At 30.3% G+C, this 21,083-nt stretch overlaps 1 protein-coding gene across 4 annotated transcripts; it reads right to left on the reverse strand.

Annotated features, from left to right (window-relative positions):
• Positions 1 to 1,482: 1,482 nt before the first annotated feature.
• On the reverse strand, positions 1,483 to 20,176 carry LOC139492186 (proton-transporting V-type ATPase complex assembly regulator TMEM9-like). 4 transcript variants are annotated; one of them, XM_071280367.1, is made up of 6 exons: positions 20,011 to 20,149; positions 17,861 to 17,985; positions 11,372 to 11,462; positions 9,561 to 9,683; positions 6,269 to 6,307; positions 1,483 to 3,353 (listed from the first exon to the last, which is right to left on the reverse strand). In XM_071280367.1, exons 1-6 carry the CDS (start codon positions 20,083 to 20,085, stop codon positions 3,192 to 3,194), a joined length of 615 nt encoding a protein of 204 aa, XP_071136468.1. In that variant the 5' UTR covers positions 20,086 to 20,149; the 3' UTR covers positions 1,483 to 3,191. The 4 variants fall into 4 exon arrangements, with proteins under 4 accessions (XP_071136468.1, XP_071136467.1, XP_071136470.1 ...); XM_071280366.1 differs by having other exon boundaries at positions 9,552 to 9,683; XM_071280369.1 differs by lacking the exon at positions 6,269 to 6,307 and having other exon boundaries at positions 9,552 to 9,683; positions 20,011 to 20,176.
• Positions 20,177 to 21,083: the final 907 nt, after the last annotated feature.

Here is a 21,083-nt window from a genome sequence, read left to right on the forward strand (position 1 = left end):
CACCTCACATCTGAAGTATTAAAAATTCCTCTTCAAATTATTACACAATGTTATAGGTATCAGTCTTTCCACAGCTATGAAACTTTAAATTGCTTATAAATAGAAAATTTTTCATGTGTTGAAATAAAGTTTGCTTTTGCCCAACACATGTAACTTTTTTACAATGCTCCTACCGATTAAAGTTTGACTTTTGCATATACCATAGTAAGGGAAAAACTTCACTAGGAACTTTAGAAAATAAGGTCATGGTCAGATGATAATTGCCAGACAGATATAGACACCTGACATGTGCATTATAAAATATTTTCATATATCAAATATAGTGACATCCAGTATTAGAAAAACAGACCAAAACTGAAAAACTTAACTATAACCACTGAACCATGTTGGACATGTACACCTCACAATCATTCCATACACCAAATATAGATGACTTATTGCTTATAGTACATGTATAAAAGATATTGACTTGACCATGAAAACTTAACCTTGATCACTGATTGTTGAAATCAAGTGAAAACTATCTGAAGGGCATGAGGACCTTGCAATGTACACATATACCAAATAATATAGTTATCCTTTTACTCATAATAAGAGAGAAATTCAAAATACTAAAAATCTTAACTTTTTTTTTCCAAGTAGTCACTGAACCATGAAAGTTTGGTCAAGGATAATGAACATATGACAGATGGAAGCTTCATAACATAAGGCATCTATATATAATGTATGAAGGATCCATGTATTCTACCTTTTGAAATATTAAGCTTTTAAGAAGTTAGTTAATGGGCCACCAGATCACTATCCCTATGTTGAGCTTTCTGCGACAGAAGTAGCAGGCTTGACAAAAATTAACATTGGCTAATGAACACTGAAAATGAGGTCAAGGTCAGATGAAACCTGCTAGTCAGACATGTACACATTATAATCATTCCATTCACTGAATTAACCTGTTGCTTTTACTATAGTATCCGAGATACTTTCATGACCACATAAACTTAACCTTGATCACTAATCAATGAAATGAGGTTAAGGTCAGAGTGAATCCTGTCTGACCAACCTAGAGACCTATATACAAAATACAGGTATTTTATTACACTTAAAAAAAAAGAAATTCAAAATGACATTTCCTTAATCAAGCAGTCACTGAACCATGAAAAAAAAGGTCAAGGACAATATTCATAATTATACCAGACAGAAACTTTGTTTCACAATGCATCTGCATACAAGGTATGAAGCATCTTAGGCTTCTAACATACAAATCTTCAAACAATCTGTTGCAGCTGCTGGATAATAATTCCTATGTCAAACATTCAAAAGTTTTGTTGCAGGAGAGACAAAAACCTGAAACAACATGCTGAAATTCAAACAATTTATTATCCAAAACACTATTTTTTTGTTTTTTTTAATCTAGTCATATATTGGTTTCGCCGATCCTGTTTTTAACTTGGGCTTCATGTATTAAGTGGCTGAAATATCAAATCATTGGAAAAAATTCTGTTTTATTTAAAATCTAGGACAACATCTTTTTTTCATCATTGTTTCTAGCAAACAAGAGACATTATATTGCACAAACTTAAAAATCAAATACAAAAACCACATTATAAAACAGAAATTATAATATCACAGAATAATTACATTAGATGTATGTTTCATTATAATACGTTATTCTGATTGGCTAACTGCACATTACGTGTTATTCCTTAAGTAATTGCATCACTCAATAAAACTTTGCATTCATGATAACACAAGGTCCCACAATAAAGTGCACAGGTGAATTAAATTAAATATTTAAAACATTCGTGTTCTCATGATCATAGCTAAAAAATGTAATTATAAGTATTGAATGCTTCTTTTTGTAACTTCATAGGGTTGTAAAAGCGTTTTCAGCGCTTCATACAAAATGTACTTCGGTCAACGCTTTTACACCCCAATGAAGTTACAAAAAGAAGCATTCAATTCTTAAATAGAATACAAAACATTTCCTAGCTATACATATATTATAGTCTACCAAACCTGTTTCCTATCTATCTAAAATGAGTAATTTTTTTAAAAAGTTTTGTACGTAATAATTTCTGTAAAAAATCCTGTGCTACAATTCGGATATTTACTGGCATTTCATAATTTGTTTGTTTGGCTATATGTCAACGAAATTTTTGAATTATCATAGATATTCCATTTCTTTACTATACCAAATATACACTTCACATAATTCAAAATAACAATTATTTACAAACTAAAATAAATTAATATATACATTTGACACAATATATGGAATGTACTACATAATTAATATAATCTTAATCTTTTCATATTGAAATATGATTTATATTTAAATTGGACTTTTTTCTTTAATACCTTTTTTTCCCTTTACAAATATTAAAAAAATTGCTATATGTTTTCTTATGGTCTCTCTATTATCTTCTTGTATAAATCTTGTAAGGTGAAAACAAGGATTTGTATAGTAAGTGACATACATGTAACTCTAAAACGGTTAAACAAATCAATGGTGAAACTTGGTTTTTTAATGAGATACTTAAAGACCACAATTTTAGACTCTCAAATCCATCAAACTTCTATTAAAACTTTTTGAATTTAACTGCAACCAGAAATTTATCATTTTTCACTTCTAGCGCAAAAAAAAACCCCAAAAAAACCCAAGAACTGGAAAAAATAGGAATGCTACATTCACATCATAAGCATGATAACAATTTAATTTTATTCATGGTAGGATTGTGTTTTGAATCAGGTTGAAAAGATTATTTTATTCCAATTCAACATGACATCCTTACATGCTTTACATATCTCTAACAATGGTTCATAAGTTGTTATATTTACGTCAAAACAAAATATATCCATTCTACAATTAATATAAGCACATCAATTCTGTTATCAACACATTTCTAAAATACATCATAGTAAAAGTCATTGAGTATAGGGACTTTACTTAGTTAGACATTAATTGAGCACAAATTTTGACCTTTCATGGAGTTTTGCAAAACACTTGGTATTTGTGTGGGACATGAAATGTACTTTTTACATTTAAAAATTTCCTTTAATGGTGGAATACTTATAATCGATGTATTTATTTCATCCAGATAATGATGTATATATTATGCAAGATCACTAGCAATCTAACCAAAATTGTCTTCTTGAAATTCCATTCATTTCAATCTATCCTAGTCTTGTGATAATTAATTTAACATGGAATGTTTATCGTAAATATTTCTTCTCTGTTCCTTCACAGTTCCCTTCCATCTTTTCTGTTCATCAGTCATACGGTTGATGATTGACCTTTGTCTTGTCAACTCTGCCCTTGACACCACTGGTGTTGCAGACGTCACAGAGTGCTCATCCTAAAAATAGAAAGTAAAATGAATCAAAGCATTTGCAGAGTTTTCATTGGTGGATAAATTTATGAATTGATGAAAACTATAAATTACACCTGAAAATGACTTCTGAATTTACTGAGACAGATCTTCACAGAATTCTGAAAATTGAAATACAATATACAATGGCATCTTCTCTAAAATTGTGGCATTGTTATAAAACAAAGACAGTGTTATATATAAGTAATAATTTACCATGAGCATAAGTTATGCAGCAAGGGTTTTGAGTGGGGAAACAAGAAAAGATGAGAGACAAGAAATTCTTTGTTTGTGCTATTGCAAGATATTTATTACAGAAAAGTTATGTTAAAATATTAAGTCATTAAGTTTAATAAAGAGTTAACAGAAATCTAGCAAAAGTTCTGGACACCATAATTAACTGCAGCAAGCATTAAACGTTCATATTTTGTGGGTCATTGTGACTCAATTGTCATTTTATCATGGAATATACATAAATATACATAACAAGTAAAGTTATAATGTCAATTTCAACCTATAATTAATGAATGTAGTATGTGTTTTTTCTCCAATGTAACAATAACCATTTAACTGTATGTTGGTTATAGAATTAACCCATTACATCATATTTAGTATACATGCATGGCCTATATATTATCTATAACTAAAATTAGTAAAACCAGATCCTTCTGGTGCTTTATTTAAATTTCAGTCCCTCTTGTGCAAAGTGTGATTTATAATATCCTTTGGTCTATGGTGGATTCTTGTTTCATTAGCAATCATATCACATCTCCTCATCTTTAAATTCTTTTTAAATAGTTTCTGACACAATCTGAATAAAATTTAAGAAATTCAAGAAAAATTGGTTCACAACTAATGATATATTTTTATACATTTTAGCAATTTTTTAGGAGGGAAGATAGTATTTAGTCTGTGATGTGAAAAAGTGTGATTTGTCATTTCTACTTGAAATTTAATTAAAACAATAATCATCCAAAGTTCACATATGCCCCACTCACACTATCAGTTCAATCTTCAGTGAATTGTAAAATTGGGGATCAAGACTCTAATTTGGCATTAAAATTAGAAAAATCATATCAAAGGGAACATGTGTACTAAATTTCAAGTTGATTGGATTTCACCTTCATCAAAAACAAACATAGACCAAACAAATTTAACCTGAAACAGGACAGACAAAGGAACCTGAAGCTGGACAGTATCATTTTCTGTGTTCAATGGACCATGAAATTGTGGTTAAAACTCTAATTTGACATTAAAATTAGAAAGATTATATCAAAGCAAACATGAGTACAAAGTTTCAAGTTGATTGGACTTCAAATTCATCAAAAACAACATAGACGAAACAAATTTAACCTGAAACAGGACAGACAGAGGAACTGATAGACTGAATATTGATACAGAGAAACTATATTATAATACCCAAGAGCGCACACGCTGAAATGTCTCGCCTTCTTTACTAATCATTGATATTATGTTGATAGTACTAAATATAAAGCTTTATTACAACTGTCACATAAACTTACATTAACCAAAAAAACATGAAAAATAGGTCAAGGTTAGGATGAGTCATGCCAGGCAGGCATGTACAGCTAACAATCCTTCCATACAACAAATACAGTTGATCTATAATAAATGCTTATAGTTTAAGAAAAACAGACCAAAACACAAAAACTTAACACTGAGCAATGAACCATGAAATTGAGGTCAAGGTCAAATAAAACCTGTTGCGACTGCTATATAGATTATAAAATATTTCCATACACCAAATATAGTTGACCTTTTGCATATAGTATTATACTAAAATTCAAAATCTTAACTTTGACCACTGAACCACGAAAATGAGGCAAAGGTCAGATGACACCTACCAGCTAGACATGTACACCTTAAAATCATTCCATACACCAATGATAGAAGAACTATTGCATACAGTTTAAGAAAAACAGACCAAAACACTGAGATATGGACTTGACCACCAAAACTTAACCTTGTTCACTGATCCATGAAATGAGGTTGAGGTCAAGTGAAAACTGTCTGATGGGGGTGAGGACCTTGCAAGGTATGCACATACCAAATATAGTTATCCTATTACTTATAGTAAGAGAGAATTTAACATTGCAAAAAATATGAACTTTTTTTTCAAGTAGTCACTCATCCATGAAAATGAGGTCAAGGACATTGGACATGTGACTGACAGAAACTTTGTAACATGAGGCATCCATATACAAAGTATGAAGCATCCAGGTCTTCCATCTTCTAAAATATAAAGCTTTTAAGATGTTAGCTAACGTTGCCGCCACTGGATCACTATCCCTATGTCGAGCTATCTGCAACAAAAGTTGCAGGCTTGAAAAAAATGCAGTACAAATGTATAAACATACAAAAGAGATCAATGTCATAATTTAAGTTCAATATGTAATATTAGTGAAATATTTTACCCCTATAGTAAGTAATACTAATGTAATAGAGAGTTCATTAGTCTGAAGGATGGTGTAAAAATAGTGAAGAATCTGGATATATATTCACTCAATGTACCATAGAACTACAGAATATTCTGACAAATATTGGATAAAAAACTTTTTTATGGATATTAAAACTGAGCCCTGTAATGATTAAATTTTATATCCATATGTATTCTTCGTATTGGGCTTATTTCTATTTTAAAATTTACTATTCACTTTTATCCATTGCATAAGCATATAAATATCTAAAATACTTCTACTAAACTTCCTTTTTCAATTAAATAATTTTATAATAAATCAAATACAATGTAGCAATTGTAAAAATATTTCATTAAAAAATTCAAAAAATCTTGAAAATTTACCTAAAAGTATATATCCAACATGTCAGTTTATTCCATATTTCTATTTAATAAATCACTATAAAGGTCTACTCTATTCACATACCTCCTCTTCTTGATGTCTTATATATGGAATCTCATTATTCTAATAACAGAATTATTATCGATTAAAATTAAGAATGGAAATGGGGAATATGTCAAAGAGACAACAACCTGATTAAAAAGCAGACAACAGCTGAAGGCCACCAATAGGTCTTCAACACAGCGAGAAAATCCCACACCCGGAGGCGGTCTTCAGCTGGCCCCTAAATAAAATTGTGTACTAGTTCAGTGAAAAATGATGTCACACTAAACTCCCAAACATATAAATAAACTAATGATTACATGATTGTACAATGTACCAAACCTCTTTGGCTTATAAATGAATAATTATGAGATAAAAGTTTGTACAATGTACAGAACCTCTTTGACCTATCTTCCACTCCAAATTCAGTGCCAGGTTGATGTGAACCTACAAATTCTAATGTTGCCTTAGTTCCCTTACAATATTTCTTAAACCTAACCTTTTTCTACAACTTAGTGAACCTCACATGCTCAAATAGAATTTATAATAGATTGTAGATTAGTATGATAAATTGTAACTCATTTTCAATTTAACAAAATTTTCATCATCTAAAACCATCTTTTGCCTTTCTGTAAAACTGTAAAATCATTATGATCATAGTGTATTGATGGCATGCCAAGTTATACATTTATTTAATGAAATACCGGTAATTACAAACAAGTACATTGTGCATGCTAAATAAATTGATTGTTGGTTGCTTAAAGTCCAGTAGCAAATTTTCATACATGTTCAGGACAATGCTTAGGGAAAGTATTAAATGTAAAAATCAATGCAAGCATATGGACGTCAAAGATTTGAAGATTAATATTTGTGATGAAGATCAAATTTAAAATGTATTGTGAATATGATTGTGAGGCCAATCAATAATGACGTCTTTCAGGTTATCATGTAACTCTACACTTAAGAGGGTGTCAATGGAAAAACCAGGCAGTGGATGGCACATGACATATTTTCTTTTCATAATTTTTTCATCTATTTCATATCACAAATTCATTCTTTCTCAAAGTTAACTTGTGTTTTTATTTTAACTGCAACAAATAAAGAGAAAAAAATACATAGAAAGCACTGAAAATTCATTGAAAAGGGAAGATAACTCTTCATTTTGTACAAAATTTTGTTGCGTTGTTAGTGATCTTTAAAATCATTTTCTGACCCATCCACTGTTGATTCAAAAATATCTTTGACATATTTATCCTATGTATGATATAAACATTGCATTGGAACCAAAAATTCAGTGGGAAAAAATTATGTTGTGCCACCCATATCATAGGATTTGCTTGATATTTACTTGGACAGCCTCTTAAGAATTATCAATGGACTTCAAACAATGGTCAATTTAACACAGCTCCGACAGATTTCTTTAACCTGTATTCCCTGATTTTCCTCATTTTGTTTTTCTGTTTTCAATGTGATAATTTTTTTATTTATTTTCAGCATCAAATGACCAAATTAATGACAGTTCAGCTTCAAATGACCTAATTAATGACAGTTCAGCTTTATAATCATTCAATAAATATGACATAGACAAGTTTGCTAATAAATCAATGTATAAAGCTAAAAGCACCTTAAATGACTGGTTAGCACTTCATAAATTATACCAAGTCATTTTTACTTTGGCTAATTCTGTAATGATTGAAACTGACTCACAGCAGACATGCACATTTGATTTGTATTAACCATGAAAGCAAAAATACCCATATGACATTGTTAAATATTGCACTCTCATGAACAAAGCATATCATTTCACACTAACAAAAAAAAGGTAAAAGATTACTGTGGATTCATTATAATTCGTTGGATACCAATTTTTGTGGCTTTCGTGGGTACAGGTGAACCACGAAATTAAATGTTCAACGAATTACAAAATTTCAATAGGATTATATGCAAACCTCGGCGAAACAACGAAATTAAAGATTCACGAACATGCAAGTTTTCGGTAATACACGAAAATTGGTACCGACAAAAATAAATGAATCCACAGTATTTTTTAATTTCTCTACTATTTTTTTTATCTTGGCCCCTAATGATATATTTCTTCATCTTCAATGAATTGGCAGTTTGCTTTTCAAAACCTAATAACCAAAAGATGCATCTTTCCATTACAACTGATGTAAAGGGTTTTATATATTGCCATGTGTACTGGCTTTCAAATTTTATGATATGATGTAGTTTTGATAAGGTAATAGTATTTTCAAAAATATTAAACTTATTCTGGGATATTGACAAGATTTAGAAATGCACATGCAAAGTTCTTATTTATGCAGATAATACATGTACCTATTAAACAAAGCAAGCAAACATTGCATTTCTGATGAAGTTGGCTGAGATGCTAAAAATCTTTCAAGTTTTCATACTATTTAGATAACAGGGCCGAAATAATTTTATCCCTGCAGTTGAAGTTAAGTATACATGTATGTATGTATGCATATATTAAAAGTTATATAGAGCAAAGCACTACAACATGTACAATAATATAAACAAGTTTTTACTTAAAAAAAATTATAAATATAGATATAAGTAACATCCCTTTGAGTTTATAATTAATTTCAATAACTTCAAAATATATAATGTCAAATTTGTGAAAAAAGTTTAAAGTATTTGTAATTTTGTAGTCGTATCATTTTACAATAATTAAACAATCCAAAACCTGGATTTACATGTATTCTGATGTCTGTTCCTATAAAAAATCAACAGAACAGGGATGAGCTTGAATCTACATTATAAAAAATATAGGAAGATGTGGTGTGAGTGCCAATGAGACAACTCGCCATCCAAATAACAATTTTAAAAAAAGTAAACCATTATAGGTCAATGTACGGCCTTCAACACGGAGCCTTGGCTCACACCGAACAACAAGCTATTAAGGGCCCCAAAATTACTAGTGTAAAACCATTCAAACTACATTATAAAAGGTCTGTTTTGGATAGTTGTCTCATTGGCAATCATAATTTATCTTATCATTTTCAAATGTATAATAGAATTGAAAAGATAAAATTCCTATGTGTCTTTTGTGGTAAAAAAAAAAAAGCATGTTAATGTTCCAGTTGTAGAAAAATAATTACCTAATCATAATTAATATTTAACAGGTAAAAAAGTGAAGTTCTTTGAAATTCAAAGATTCTGTTCCTATTTTCCAAAGTTTTCTTATAATTTTGGAAGAAAAAAGCACCAAAACATATTAAATTTTAACCACCAGCTTGTTTATATTAATGTATCTTAATACGAAGTTATATAAAACAGGCTTTCCCCAAGCCCAAATGGTTACCAAATTCACCTCCTCACTGACGTGTTGTTGATATGACGATGGTCTCCAAGACACTAGGTGATCCAACAGGAACAAGAATACCATGTAAACAAACAGCAGTGACACCACACATATGGTAAAGATTACCACAACCTGTTAACAAAAAATGATTCATTATTTATTCAAGTGAGAATAGTGATTGACAGCAGTAACCATGTACAGATTGAACTTATACAGTATCATTCGTAAAAAGAAAGTTTAAACACAAACAAGAGGCTCTCAAGGGCTCACATGTAATTTTTTGCTGAATTTTTTTATCAATGATTATTTTTGCTTTTCAATATATAATAATAAGTGGCTTAAAATCCCATTTAAATGTTCTTTGTAAATGTATCAGTCATTTTAAAAAAAAAAAAAAAAAAAAAAAAGCATTTTATCCCAATGTTCGATTTTAGTATTACAGGTATACTGTTTAATCTTTTTTTGATGATTCCTATTAAAAATCATTATTATTCATTGGTATAATTTTAAAATTTTAATTTAAAATTATCATCCTATCTTCCTTGTGTTGGGATTTCTTTACTTTGATAAAGTATATTTTTATACTATGCTTTACAAACTTAACTATAATTTGATAATAGTGTAAAATATAAAAATAAATCTAAAATAAATTGAAGCAAATCATAATGTATTAACAGAATTACAACTTTTTCTTATCCACCCTACCTTTATTGTAGTCATATTTCTACTTTCTTATTTACATTCACACTGTGACTTATCTCCCCTACCTTTATTGTAGTTGTATTTCTACTTTCATATTTACATTCACAAAGTGACTTATCTCCCCTACCTTTATTGTAGTTGTATTTCTACTTTCATATTTACATTCACAAAGTGACTTATCTCCCCTACCTTTATTGTAGTTGTATTTCTACTTTCATATTTACATTCACACTGTGACTTATCTCCCCTACCTTTATTGTAGTTGTGTTTCTACTTTCATATTTACATTCACACTGTGACTTATCTCCCCTAGCTTTATTGTAGTTGTATTTCTACTTTCATATTTACATTCACAAAGTGACTTATCTCCCCTACCTTTATTGTAGTCGTATTTCTACTTTCATATTTACATTCACACTGTGACTTATCTCCCCTACCTTTATTGTAGTTGTATTTCTACTTTCATATTTACATTCACAAAGTGACTTATCTCCCCTACCTTTTTTTAGTCGTATTTCTACTTTCATATTTACATTCACAAAGTGACTTATCTCCCCTACCTTTATTGTAGTCGTATTTCTACTTTCATATTTACATTCACACTGTGACTTATCTCCCCTACCTTTATTGTAGTTGTATTTCTACTTTCATATTTACATTCACAAAGTGACTTATCTCCCCATCCTTTATTTTAGTCGTATTTCTACTTTCATATTTACATTCACAAAGTGACTTATCTCCCCTACCTTTATTGTAGTCGTATTTCTACTTTCATATTTACATTCACAAAGTGACTTATCTCCCCTACCTTTATTTTAGTCGTATTTCTACTTTCATATTTACATTCACAAAGTGACTTATCTCCCCTACCTTTATTGTAGTTGTATTTCTACTTTCATATTTACATTCACAAAGTGACTTATCTCCCCTACCTTTATTTTAGTCGTATTTCTACTTTCATATTTACATTCACAAAGTGACTTATCTCCCCTACCTTTATTGTAGTTGTATTTCTACTTTCATATTTACATTCACACTGTGACTTATCTCCCCTACCTTTATTGTAGTTGTATTTCTACTTTCATATTTACATTCACACTGTGACTTATCTCCCCTACCTTTATTGTAGTTGTATTTCTACTTTCATATTTACATTCACACTGTGCACATAATTTTGGTGATGCATTTTTTACTACCTCAACACAAGTACTGAAAATAGAAATAAAAAAAATATATTATTGTAAAACAAAACTTAAAATAAGTACATTTTAAAAGATATCGGTGTAATTACTGATGATTTTTTCTAGATGTCTTGTAAATTTTCTTTTTTAGATGCTTTAACCTTCATTACAACACTATTAATCATCCATAAATCGAATGGTGTAACTGTTGATTTATGGTCAAGCATTATATACATGTAGAAATGTACTACAAAAAATAATATAATATAGAGGCTACAATATTATAAATAAATGTTCATGGAACTTCAAATAACTCAATGGCAGTTAATTCAGTGGATATCATTGGTTGCTGTATATCATATTGGTTTTTTATTAATTGTTGTGTCATAAATAAGGTTGTTGGTTTTCTCCTTTAAATTGTTTCACATTTCGTCTTGTAAAGCTAACAATACAGTATGGGTTTTGCTCATTGTTGAAGGTTGTACAGCAACTAATAATTGCAAACAGACATGTTATTGCGACTCTGGTGAATATTTGTCTCATTGGCAATCATTCTACATCTCCTTATTTTAATATACAAATATATCCATTACTAAGAAGTGGAGAATTTTATTATTCCAAAAAAGGTAAACTTTATAAGTATAGTTACGTGAATATATAAATATAGGAAAACATGATCAAGAAAAAAGACACAAACTCTAACATATTTTCAAATTTATCATTCTGTGTCTGGAATGTTGGTGGACTAATATCACAAAATTTTGATAAAACTTTAGACCCTTTATTTATACAAGAAATAGTAAAATATGAAGTGATTTGGTTAACTGAAACACATCTTGGTCATAACACTTCTGTTAATATTGATGGATACAGGTATTATCCAGTATGTAGACCACAATCCACCAATGCAAGATTTTATGGTGGTCTAGGTATATTGATAAAGAATGATATTCGAAATGGCATTAAAATTTTACAAAATACAAGCAAAGATTATCAATGGTTAAAATTTGACAAATTTTATTTCAACCTAAAAAAGGATTTATTTCTTTGCTTGGCTTATATTATACCTAGCAACTCATATTATGCCGGTCAATCAGAAGATGACATTTTAGAAAGTATTGAAAAAGATATAGCCACAAAATTCAATAATCAAGGCCATATTATATTATGTGGGGATTTAAATGCCAGGACAGGGTCGGAACCTGATTTTATACAAGATGATTCAAGTGATGATCATATACCATTGTACAATAATTATAATTGTGATATTATACAACAAATTAGATGTAGCAATGATTGTAAAGTTGATAATAGAGGTAAACAACTTCTAGATTTATGTATCTCTTCCAAACTATGTATTGTGAATGGCAGATTATGGGGTGATTCCTCTGGTAAATTTACTTGTATCAAACCAACAGGTTCAAGTGTAGTTGACTATGTTGTCATGTCAGAAGACTTGTTAAACACCACATTATACTTTCAAGTTTCTGATTTTATTTCTACTCTGTCAGACTGTCATTGTAAACTTTCATTTGGAATATTAGCAAGTTATTCTGTTGAGAGACAAGATCTGAATCAAAATGAATCAATATTCCCTGGTAAATACATTTGGTCAACCAAGGCGGGTCAAAAATTATGTGATGCACTAACACAGGCAGATGCAAAATACAATATTAAAAATTTCCTCGACAAAAGTTTTGAGAACACATCTGAGGGCATTGAGAATGCTGTGAATACATGTCATGAAATAATAGTTAATGCTGCTAATAAAGCAACAGTCTTTAAAAAGTCTGTTAAGCGAAAAAAGCAGAAAAATAAAAACTTCTTTGATACTGACTTAAAAACAAAACGGGGGATACTCATTTCTAAAGGGAAGCTACTATCTAAATTTCCCTTTGATCCAATTGTAAGAGGGTCGTACTTCAAATGCTATAGAGAATACAATAAATCTCGCAAACGAAAAAAGAGAGAATTTAAACAAAAAATATTGGACAGTCTTGATGGGTTAAGGGAAGATAATCCAAAAGAATACTGGAATTTAATCAAGTCACTTAAAGATGAAACAAGAGGCTCTCAAGAGCCTGAATTGCTCACCTGAATTTTTTTGGTTTAATCTCTCATCAATGATTATTTTGGCTTTTCAATTTATTTAAATGTTCTTTGAATCGTCCTATTTTCTTCAAAAGCAAAAAAAAATCATTTTCTCCTATGTTCTATTTTAGCCATAGGAGCTATGTTTCTTGACATACAAGGAAATGAAATATAAAATTTATACTAGATACTCTGAAACTCTGAAACTCATTTAGCCTAAGTTTGGCTGAAATTGATACAGCAGTTTCATAAGAGAAGATTTTTTAAAGTAAGTCAACATGATGAACAAATTGTAAAAAAAGTCTTTAAAGGGCAATAACTCCTAAAGAGGTCAATTGACAATTTTGGTCAAATTGACTTATTTGTAGATCTTACTTTGCTGATCATATTTGCTGTTTACAGTTTATCTTTATCTATAATAATATTCAAGATAATGACCAAAAACTGCAAAATTTCCTTAAAATTACCAATTAAGTGGCAGCAACCCAACAATTGGATGTTTGATTCATCTGAAAATTTCAGGGCTGATAGATATTGACCTAATGAACATTTTTACTCCATGTCAGATTTGCTCTTAATGCTTTCGTTTTTGAGATATAAGCCAAAAACTGCATTTGACCCCTATGTTCTATTTTAAGTAACGGCGGCCATGTTTTTTGACGGATCAAAAATCAAAGCACACACTTTGTGCAGGATAATCTAAGGAACAACCATGCTAAGCTTTAACCAAATCCATTCAGTAGTTTCAGAGGAGAAGATTTTTTAAAGTTAGCAAATATGATGAACAAATTGTGAAAAATTGTCATTAAAGGACAATAACCCCTTAAGGGGTCAATTGACAATTTTGGTCATATTAACTTATTTGTAGATCTTACTTTGCTGATCTTTTTTGCTGTTTACAGTTTATCTTTATCTATAATAATATTCAAGATAATGATCAAAAACTGCAAAATTTCCTTAAAATTACCAATTAAGTGGCAGCAACCCAACAATTGGATGTTTGATTCATCTGAAAATTTCTGGGCTGATAGATCTTGACCTAATGAACATTTTTACCCCATGTCAGATTTGCTCTAAATGCTTCCGTTTTTGAGATATAAGCCAAAAACTGCATTTGACCCCTATGTTCTATTTTAAGTAATGGCGGCCATGTTTTTTGACGGATCAAAAATCAAAGCACACACTTTGTGCAGGATAATCTAAGGAACAACCATGCTAAGTTTTAACCAAATCCATTCAGTAGTTTCAGAGGAGAAGATTTTTTAAAGTTAGCAAATATGATGAACAAATTGTGAAAAATTGTCATTAAAGGACAATAACCCCTTAAGGGGTCAATTGACAATTTTGGTCATATTAACTTATTTGTAGATCTTACTTTGCTGATCTTTTTTGCTGTTTACAGTTTATCTTTATCTATAATAATATTCAAGATAATGACCAAAAACTGCAAAATTTCCTTAAAATTACCAATTAAGTGGCAGCAACCCAACAATGGTTTGTTTGATTCATCTGAAAATTTCAGGGCTGATAGATCTTGACCTAATGAACATTTTTACCCCATGTCAGATTTGCTCTAAATGCTTTCGTTTTTGAGATATAAGCCAAAAACTGCATTTGACCCCTATGTTCTATTTTAAGTAACGGCGGCCATGTTTTTTGACGGATCAAAAATCGAAGCGCACATTTTGTGCAGGATATACTAAGGAACAATCATGTTAAGTTTCATTCAAATCCATTCAGTAGTTTCAGAGGAGAAGATGTTTGAAAAATTGTTAACGACGACAGACGACGACGACGACGGACGCCAAGTGATGAGAAAAGCTCACATGGCCTTTTAGGCCAGGTGAGCTAAAAAAGAAGGGTCCAGAAAAAACAGTAAATACAAATGTTTGGTATACCTACTTTAAATCACTTAATAAAATACCAGATAAATATAAATCTAGAATTAATCAAATTGACAAGTTACTTAAAAACATGGAATTAAGCCACTCTTTCAATGAACTGGATTTTAGGATAACCTCTAAGGAGGTGTTAGACACTATTTGTAAGTTAAAATGTGGAAAGGCAGTCGGTTTAGATGGCCTCCCAAATGAAATACTGAAGAGTGGTGCTAGTATTTTGGCTACATTATTTCAAAAACTTTTTAATCTTGTATTTTCTTCAGGAATATATCCAAAAAAATGGTCATCAGCATATATTTGTCCAATTTTTAAAGCTGAGGATCCAGCTAAACCTGAAAACTACAGGGGTATTGCAATTAATATGTGTATAGGAAAACTATTCAATTCAATACTAAATAAAAGGCTTGATAAATATTTAGAAACAAATAATATCCTAAATCCATGTCAGTTTGGTTTTTCAAGTAAAAGTAGGACATCGGATCACATGTTTGTATTAAAAACTATAATGGATAAGTACACCAGTATGAAAGGTGGGAAACTTTATGCTTGCTTTGTTGATTTCAAAAAAGCGTTTGACAAAGTCATTCATTCTGGTTTAAAATATAAGCTTTTAAAATATAATATAGGTGGTAACTTTTATGCAATCCTGAGAGACATGTACAATAAAAGTGAATTATGTGTTAAAATAGGTGATGTGCTTACTCCTAATTTTTATTCTCAAATTGGAGTAAAGCAAGGGGATGTTTTTAGTCCAAACCTTTTCAAGATTTTTATAAATGATTTACCGGATGTATTTAAGGAAAGCCCAGATGCTGTTGATATAAACGGTCGCAGAATTGACTGCCTCATGTATGCAGATGATATTGTTATTTTTTCTAGTTCCAAGGCAGGTCTTCAAAAACAACTTGATGATTTATCAAAATTTTGTACTAAATGGTGTTTAGAGGTCAATCTATCTAAAACCAAAGTTATTATATTTAACAAACCTGGTAAACTTTTAAAAGAATATTTTTATTTCGAAAAAGATACAATAGAATGTGTTAATAATTATAAGTATTTAGGTTTAAAATTTATATCTAGTGGACTTTTTAAGCAGGGAAAGGAAGAATTATACAAAAAATCACTAAAAGCTGTATTCAAATTGCAAAGATCTTTATCATCTTCCAATCCAAGTATTTCTACTCTATTACATATATATGACCATACAATAAAACCCATTTTAATGTATGGCAGTGAAATTACAGGTATGTTTAAAACTAGCTCTGCAGCATGCCAGAAAGAAAGTGAATATTTATTACAGCACATTTATATGAATGATTTTTTAGATAAATCCAATTTAAGATATATGAAGTATATATTAGGTGTAAACAAAAAGTCTTCTAACCTAGCTGTGCTAGGAGAGCTTGGTAGATTCCCTTTATATTTTTCAGTTGTATTATCAATGCTAAAATATTGGTTTAGAATAAAGAATATGAAAGATGGTTTACTGTATGATACATATATGTGTAACAAAAACATGTTTAATAATAATATTGAATGCTGGTATTCATCCATACATTTCATTTTTAAAAAGCTCCAATTTGGAGGTGAAACTCAACTTTTTTATCAAGTCAGTTAAGCAAAAACTTTGTAATAGTTTTATAAAATTTTGGAACACAAAAAGAACAGATACACAGAGTAGTAAATTAGATACCTATTTCAAACTTAAAACTTGTTTTTCGAAAGAAATGTATCTATCTTTAAACAATTTTCAATTGAGAAGTGCCATATGTAAAATCAGAATCAGTGCACATGATCTCAAAATAGAAAGAGACAGGTATAACACATTATATATAGAAAGAAATCAAAGGATCTGTAAGAAATGTACTCTAAATCTGGTTGAAGATGAACAACATTTTATAACTAGTTGTCCAGCATCCAAAAATGATAGGGAGATATTTTTCAAGGAGATAAACTGTATTTGTCCTAATTTTATACATCTTTCAAATGACTCAAAATTTGTTTGGTTATTTACTAATGAAAATTTGTCTGTACTTAAATATTTAGGGAGCTATATTATTACATGTCTAGATGTTAGACGAAATGTTAATTAATGTATGTAATAACAATGATAGTGTAATGATTTTATGGTTCTGATCCTGCCTGGAACTAAATGTATTTGATTTTTATAGAATGAAGATAATAACACCTGTCTGAACTTTTTTTTTAATGTTTCATTTTATTATATAAAAATGTTTTTCTGTTACAAATCATGATGTATTGTTCTATGTGTACATGTTATGCTGCCCATCAAGGGCCCTTGATTGGAATAATAAAATATTCTTATTCTTATTCTTATTCTTTATACAAGTTGAAACCATGTATTTCTATCCATTCCTATCTGTAGAATCAAAAATGTACAGTGTCTTCAAATTACCTTGATTTAACAACTCACCACATGTTTGGGTTAACATTAGCACTTATGTAAACTGTTCTATCTTGTGTAGAGTTAACTTCATTTAGCGGAGGACAAACACATTTACATCTTACATCTTCAAAACTTGTGTCTTGTGATGCTGCCTGTAAATAAATGCATGGAAGATATAGCATAATGTCATTCACAAAAAACTTTAATACACAGTTTACTTATATTTCAAACATATTTTTTTCTATGGCAAAGACTCATAACTTTTAATGATTCAAAATTGAAAAATATATGTATGTATTGCATATCAAACACCAGACAGTTTTTTTTCAACATCCTGCAACAAAATAAGATGAACACATGAATTTCAATTCCTTTCAACTGAAATTTTGTTTGAATGTCAAAATCAAGGCAAATTAAACTGGGCTGTATATTCATGATTTTGACAAAAATGGTCTTTCTATTTTAAAATAAATGTTAAATATGTGTCCATGGGACACAGATAATTAAGCATGCTATCATCTAATGTTTGAAAGGGTTATTACTCTAGAATGGTAAAAGTGACACCACCAAAATGTATACTTGATCTGTGTTTCCTAACATTTGGTTGAGGAAAACTTTAGTTATTGAACAGAAAGGTAAACTGCAGCAATTTTTTCATTTGTAAAGGGACATAACTCGAAAAAGTATGAGATGCCACAAAAATTAAAAATTGGTCTCTGTTTTGTGGTATGAGCATTGTGTTTCAAGAGAAAACATCTAATTCCACTAAGGAAAAGGTGATTGTTGCATGAAGTCTATAGTTCAAGTGTACTGTGTAGCAGATCCCCAAATAGTGATTTGATTTATAAAGTATAGTTGCTTATGTTTGCTTTGTTATATAAGTGAACCGTATCAAAATAACTTTCTTATACACCTTAGCTATAATTTTTTTTCCAGGCTGACCTGAGAATCAGTCCGCCTTGAATTATTGACATCATACAATGATTACTTTTCATATGAAAAATGAACAGATTGATGCCAGATTTATATAATTCCAAGGCTGTAAGTTGGCACCAGAAGCGACAAGGCAGCGCATCTATTTTGGGTGGGCAAATATCCACTTTTTGATTGATGGGACGAGCTTTGACGTCCCACGGCCCCAGCTTGTCCGGCAAAACAGCTGTTGGACGTCAGAGTAATCTCGGACTACTATTGTGGTGTCAGATATTTTGTATTATGACGTCAAAATTTTACGGTAACCTGTGTGATGTGCAGTAATGGCAGACAAATAGCAATAACAATCGGCTTCCTAAAGCAAAACCTGAACATCGGATCAACGTCTGTAAAGGAAAGTGCGTACAAAACACTTGTTAGACCAATAACAGAATACGCCAGTCCTGTATGGGATCCATACAACAAAACAGAAATAGACCGAATAGAGATGGTCCAGAGACGTGCAGCACGTTATGTGATGAATAAACACCAAAATCACTCAAGTGTAAGCAAGATGCTAAACCACCTAGAATGGAGATCACTCGAACAAAGACGAAAAGATGCAAGACTAACCATGCTCTTTAAAATAGTAAACGAGAAAGTTGCTGTGACAAAGGAAGATCGTTTGATTCCACCTAAACGATTGTCAAGAAATATGCATGACAGAAGCTTCCAAATTTCAGCAACATCAAATGATTACCGGAAATTTTCTTTCTTTCCACGAACCATCAAAGATTGGAACAATCTTCCTCCTGGGGTAGTGTCAGCGCCGTCAGTCGAGGCTTTTAAAGCCATGGTGACAAAGCTGAACTAAATTCAAACAATATGGGGGGGGGGAGGGGGGAGGGGTCCGTATGCGCACCGAAGTCATGGCAAAATATTCAATTAGTTGATTGTGGCCATTATCCGGTAGAAATAATGTTTTTTTTTAAATCATATAAATTTTGTATCTTTTTTTTAACATGACATGTTGTTGAAGAAAATCACGTAATTCTAGTATTGGTAAGGAAATATGTATAAAAGAAGTTAACTGACATGCCAATATCGTGATTGCCACATTCCGATATTCTCAAATGATCTGAGACATACAAAGATATTTTTACTTCGACAAAAACTGAAAAAGTGAAAAACCTTGATGACATTTATTCTTTACATTATTTTTAAGGTACTACTTTCACAGTTAGTGGTATAACAGATAACTTTACCTGTAAGAATGAAAATAATGTCAGGAGATAAAGCAAGCATATATCTAGTCTCATTTTAAATAAATAATTTGTCATCACTAAATATTGTGTATTATAATTTTTTCAGGAAATAAAATTTTGCATTGCAAGGGAAATAACTCTTTTCAAGTTCTAACTAAATACCAAATGGATTTTTTTTTCCATAAACCGAAACGGACCTCATATGACATGACAAAATTTACATTAGTTTTTTTTTAGTTATCTCTCTTTGTATCGTGTTCAGTAAATTAAGTGTAATTGGGAAATAAAAGAAAATTTGAAAAAAAGAAAAGATGATTTTTATAATAGCATTTATATATTTTATAAAATCGTATTTCTGATACAGTTTGATTATTTTGCATAAATATTATTCCAAGGTATTTCATAATATTATTTAATTCATTCTAGTAAGTAGTGTAAAGGTAAAAACTGTTCGCTACATTGTATTTTTTTTTTACTACTGATATAAAACTGATCTACAGGTCTAGTTGTGTCTCAGTTTTGTGAACAAGAATATATAAAAGTTGAAGGTTTTTGTAGTTTTTAAATATTTATAATGAATTTGAATATGACTGTTTTATCAAAAAGTGTTTTACATAATACAAAAAGAACAAAAATATAATATGTACATGCAGGAACATATATATATATATTAGATATACTGTTCCCAGGTACATGTAAATAACATTTTATATTTTTATAAGACTGAATTCTTCTGTCCCTATAATGCATATATTTCCTATAATTTCCATCTGCTTTTATTGATTTTGTATTCATGTGTCCATAATGCCATATAAAACACATAAATACCAATCAATCAATAAATCTATCAAATGTCAGAGGCTTTAGGTATGACAAGCCGAAGTGGACAAAAAGAGCTTTTTTTTTAATATTAAGGAATCTCATTAGCCACATGGGGGCCTCAGTGGCTGCTTGGTCCAAGTATTTACTACTATAATCACTATCCAGAAAACACTGAGGTTGTGAGTTTGAACCCCGCTGTTGCAACTTCAATCATAAATAATTAGGATTGTCAATTTTTCAGTTGTTTTCTC

This window comes from Mytilus edulis, chromosome 10, assembly GCF_963676685.1.
Source record: "Mytilus edulis chromosome 10, xbMytEdul2.2, whole genome shotgun sequence".
NCBI classification, from domain to species: domain Eukaryota; kingdom Metazoa; phylum Mollusca; class Bivalvia; order Mytilida; family Mytilidae; genus Mytilus; species Mytilus edulis.

What these genes read in the sequence shown, in the direction of transcription:
- LOC139492186 (XM_071280366.1), bottom strand. Translation starts at nt 20,085, where the DNA reads ATGACAAATTATTTATTTAAAATGAGACTAGATATATGCTTGCTTTAT. An exon ending in AATGTTAACCCAAACATGTG is followed by an intron (nt 11,463 to 17,860) that starts GTGAGTTGTTAA and finishes TTCTATTTTCAG; the next exon opens with TACTTGTGTTGAGGTAGTAA. An exon ending in TCAGTGAGGAGGTGAATTTG is followed by an intron (nt 6,308 to 9,551) that starts GTAACCATTTGG and finishes TTCTGTTATTAG; the next exon opens with AATAATGAGATTCCATATAT.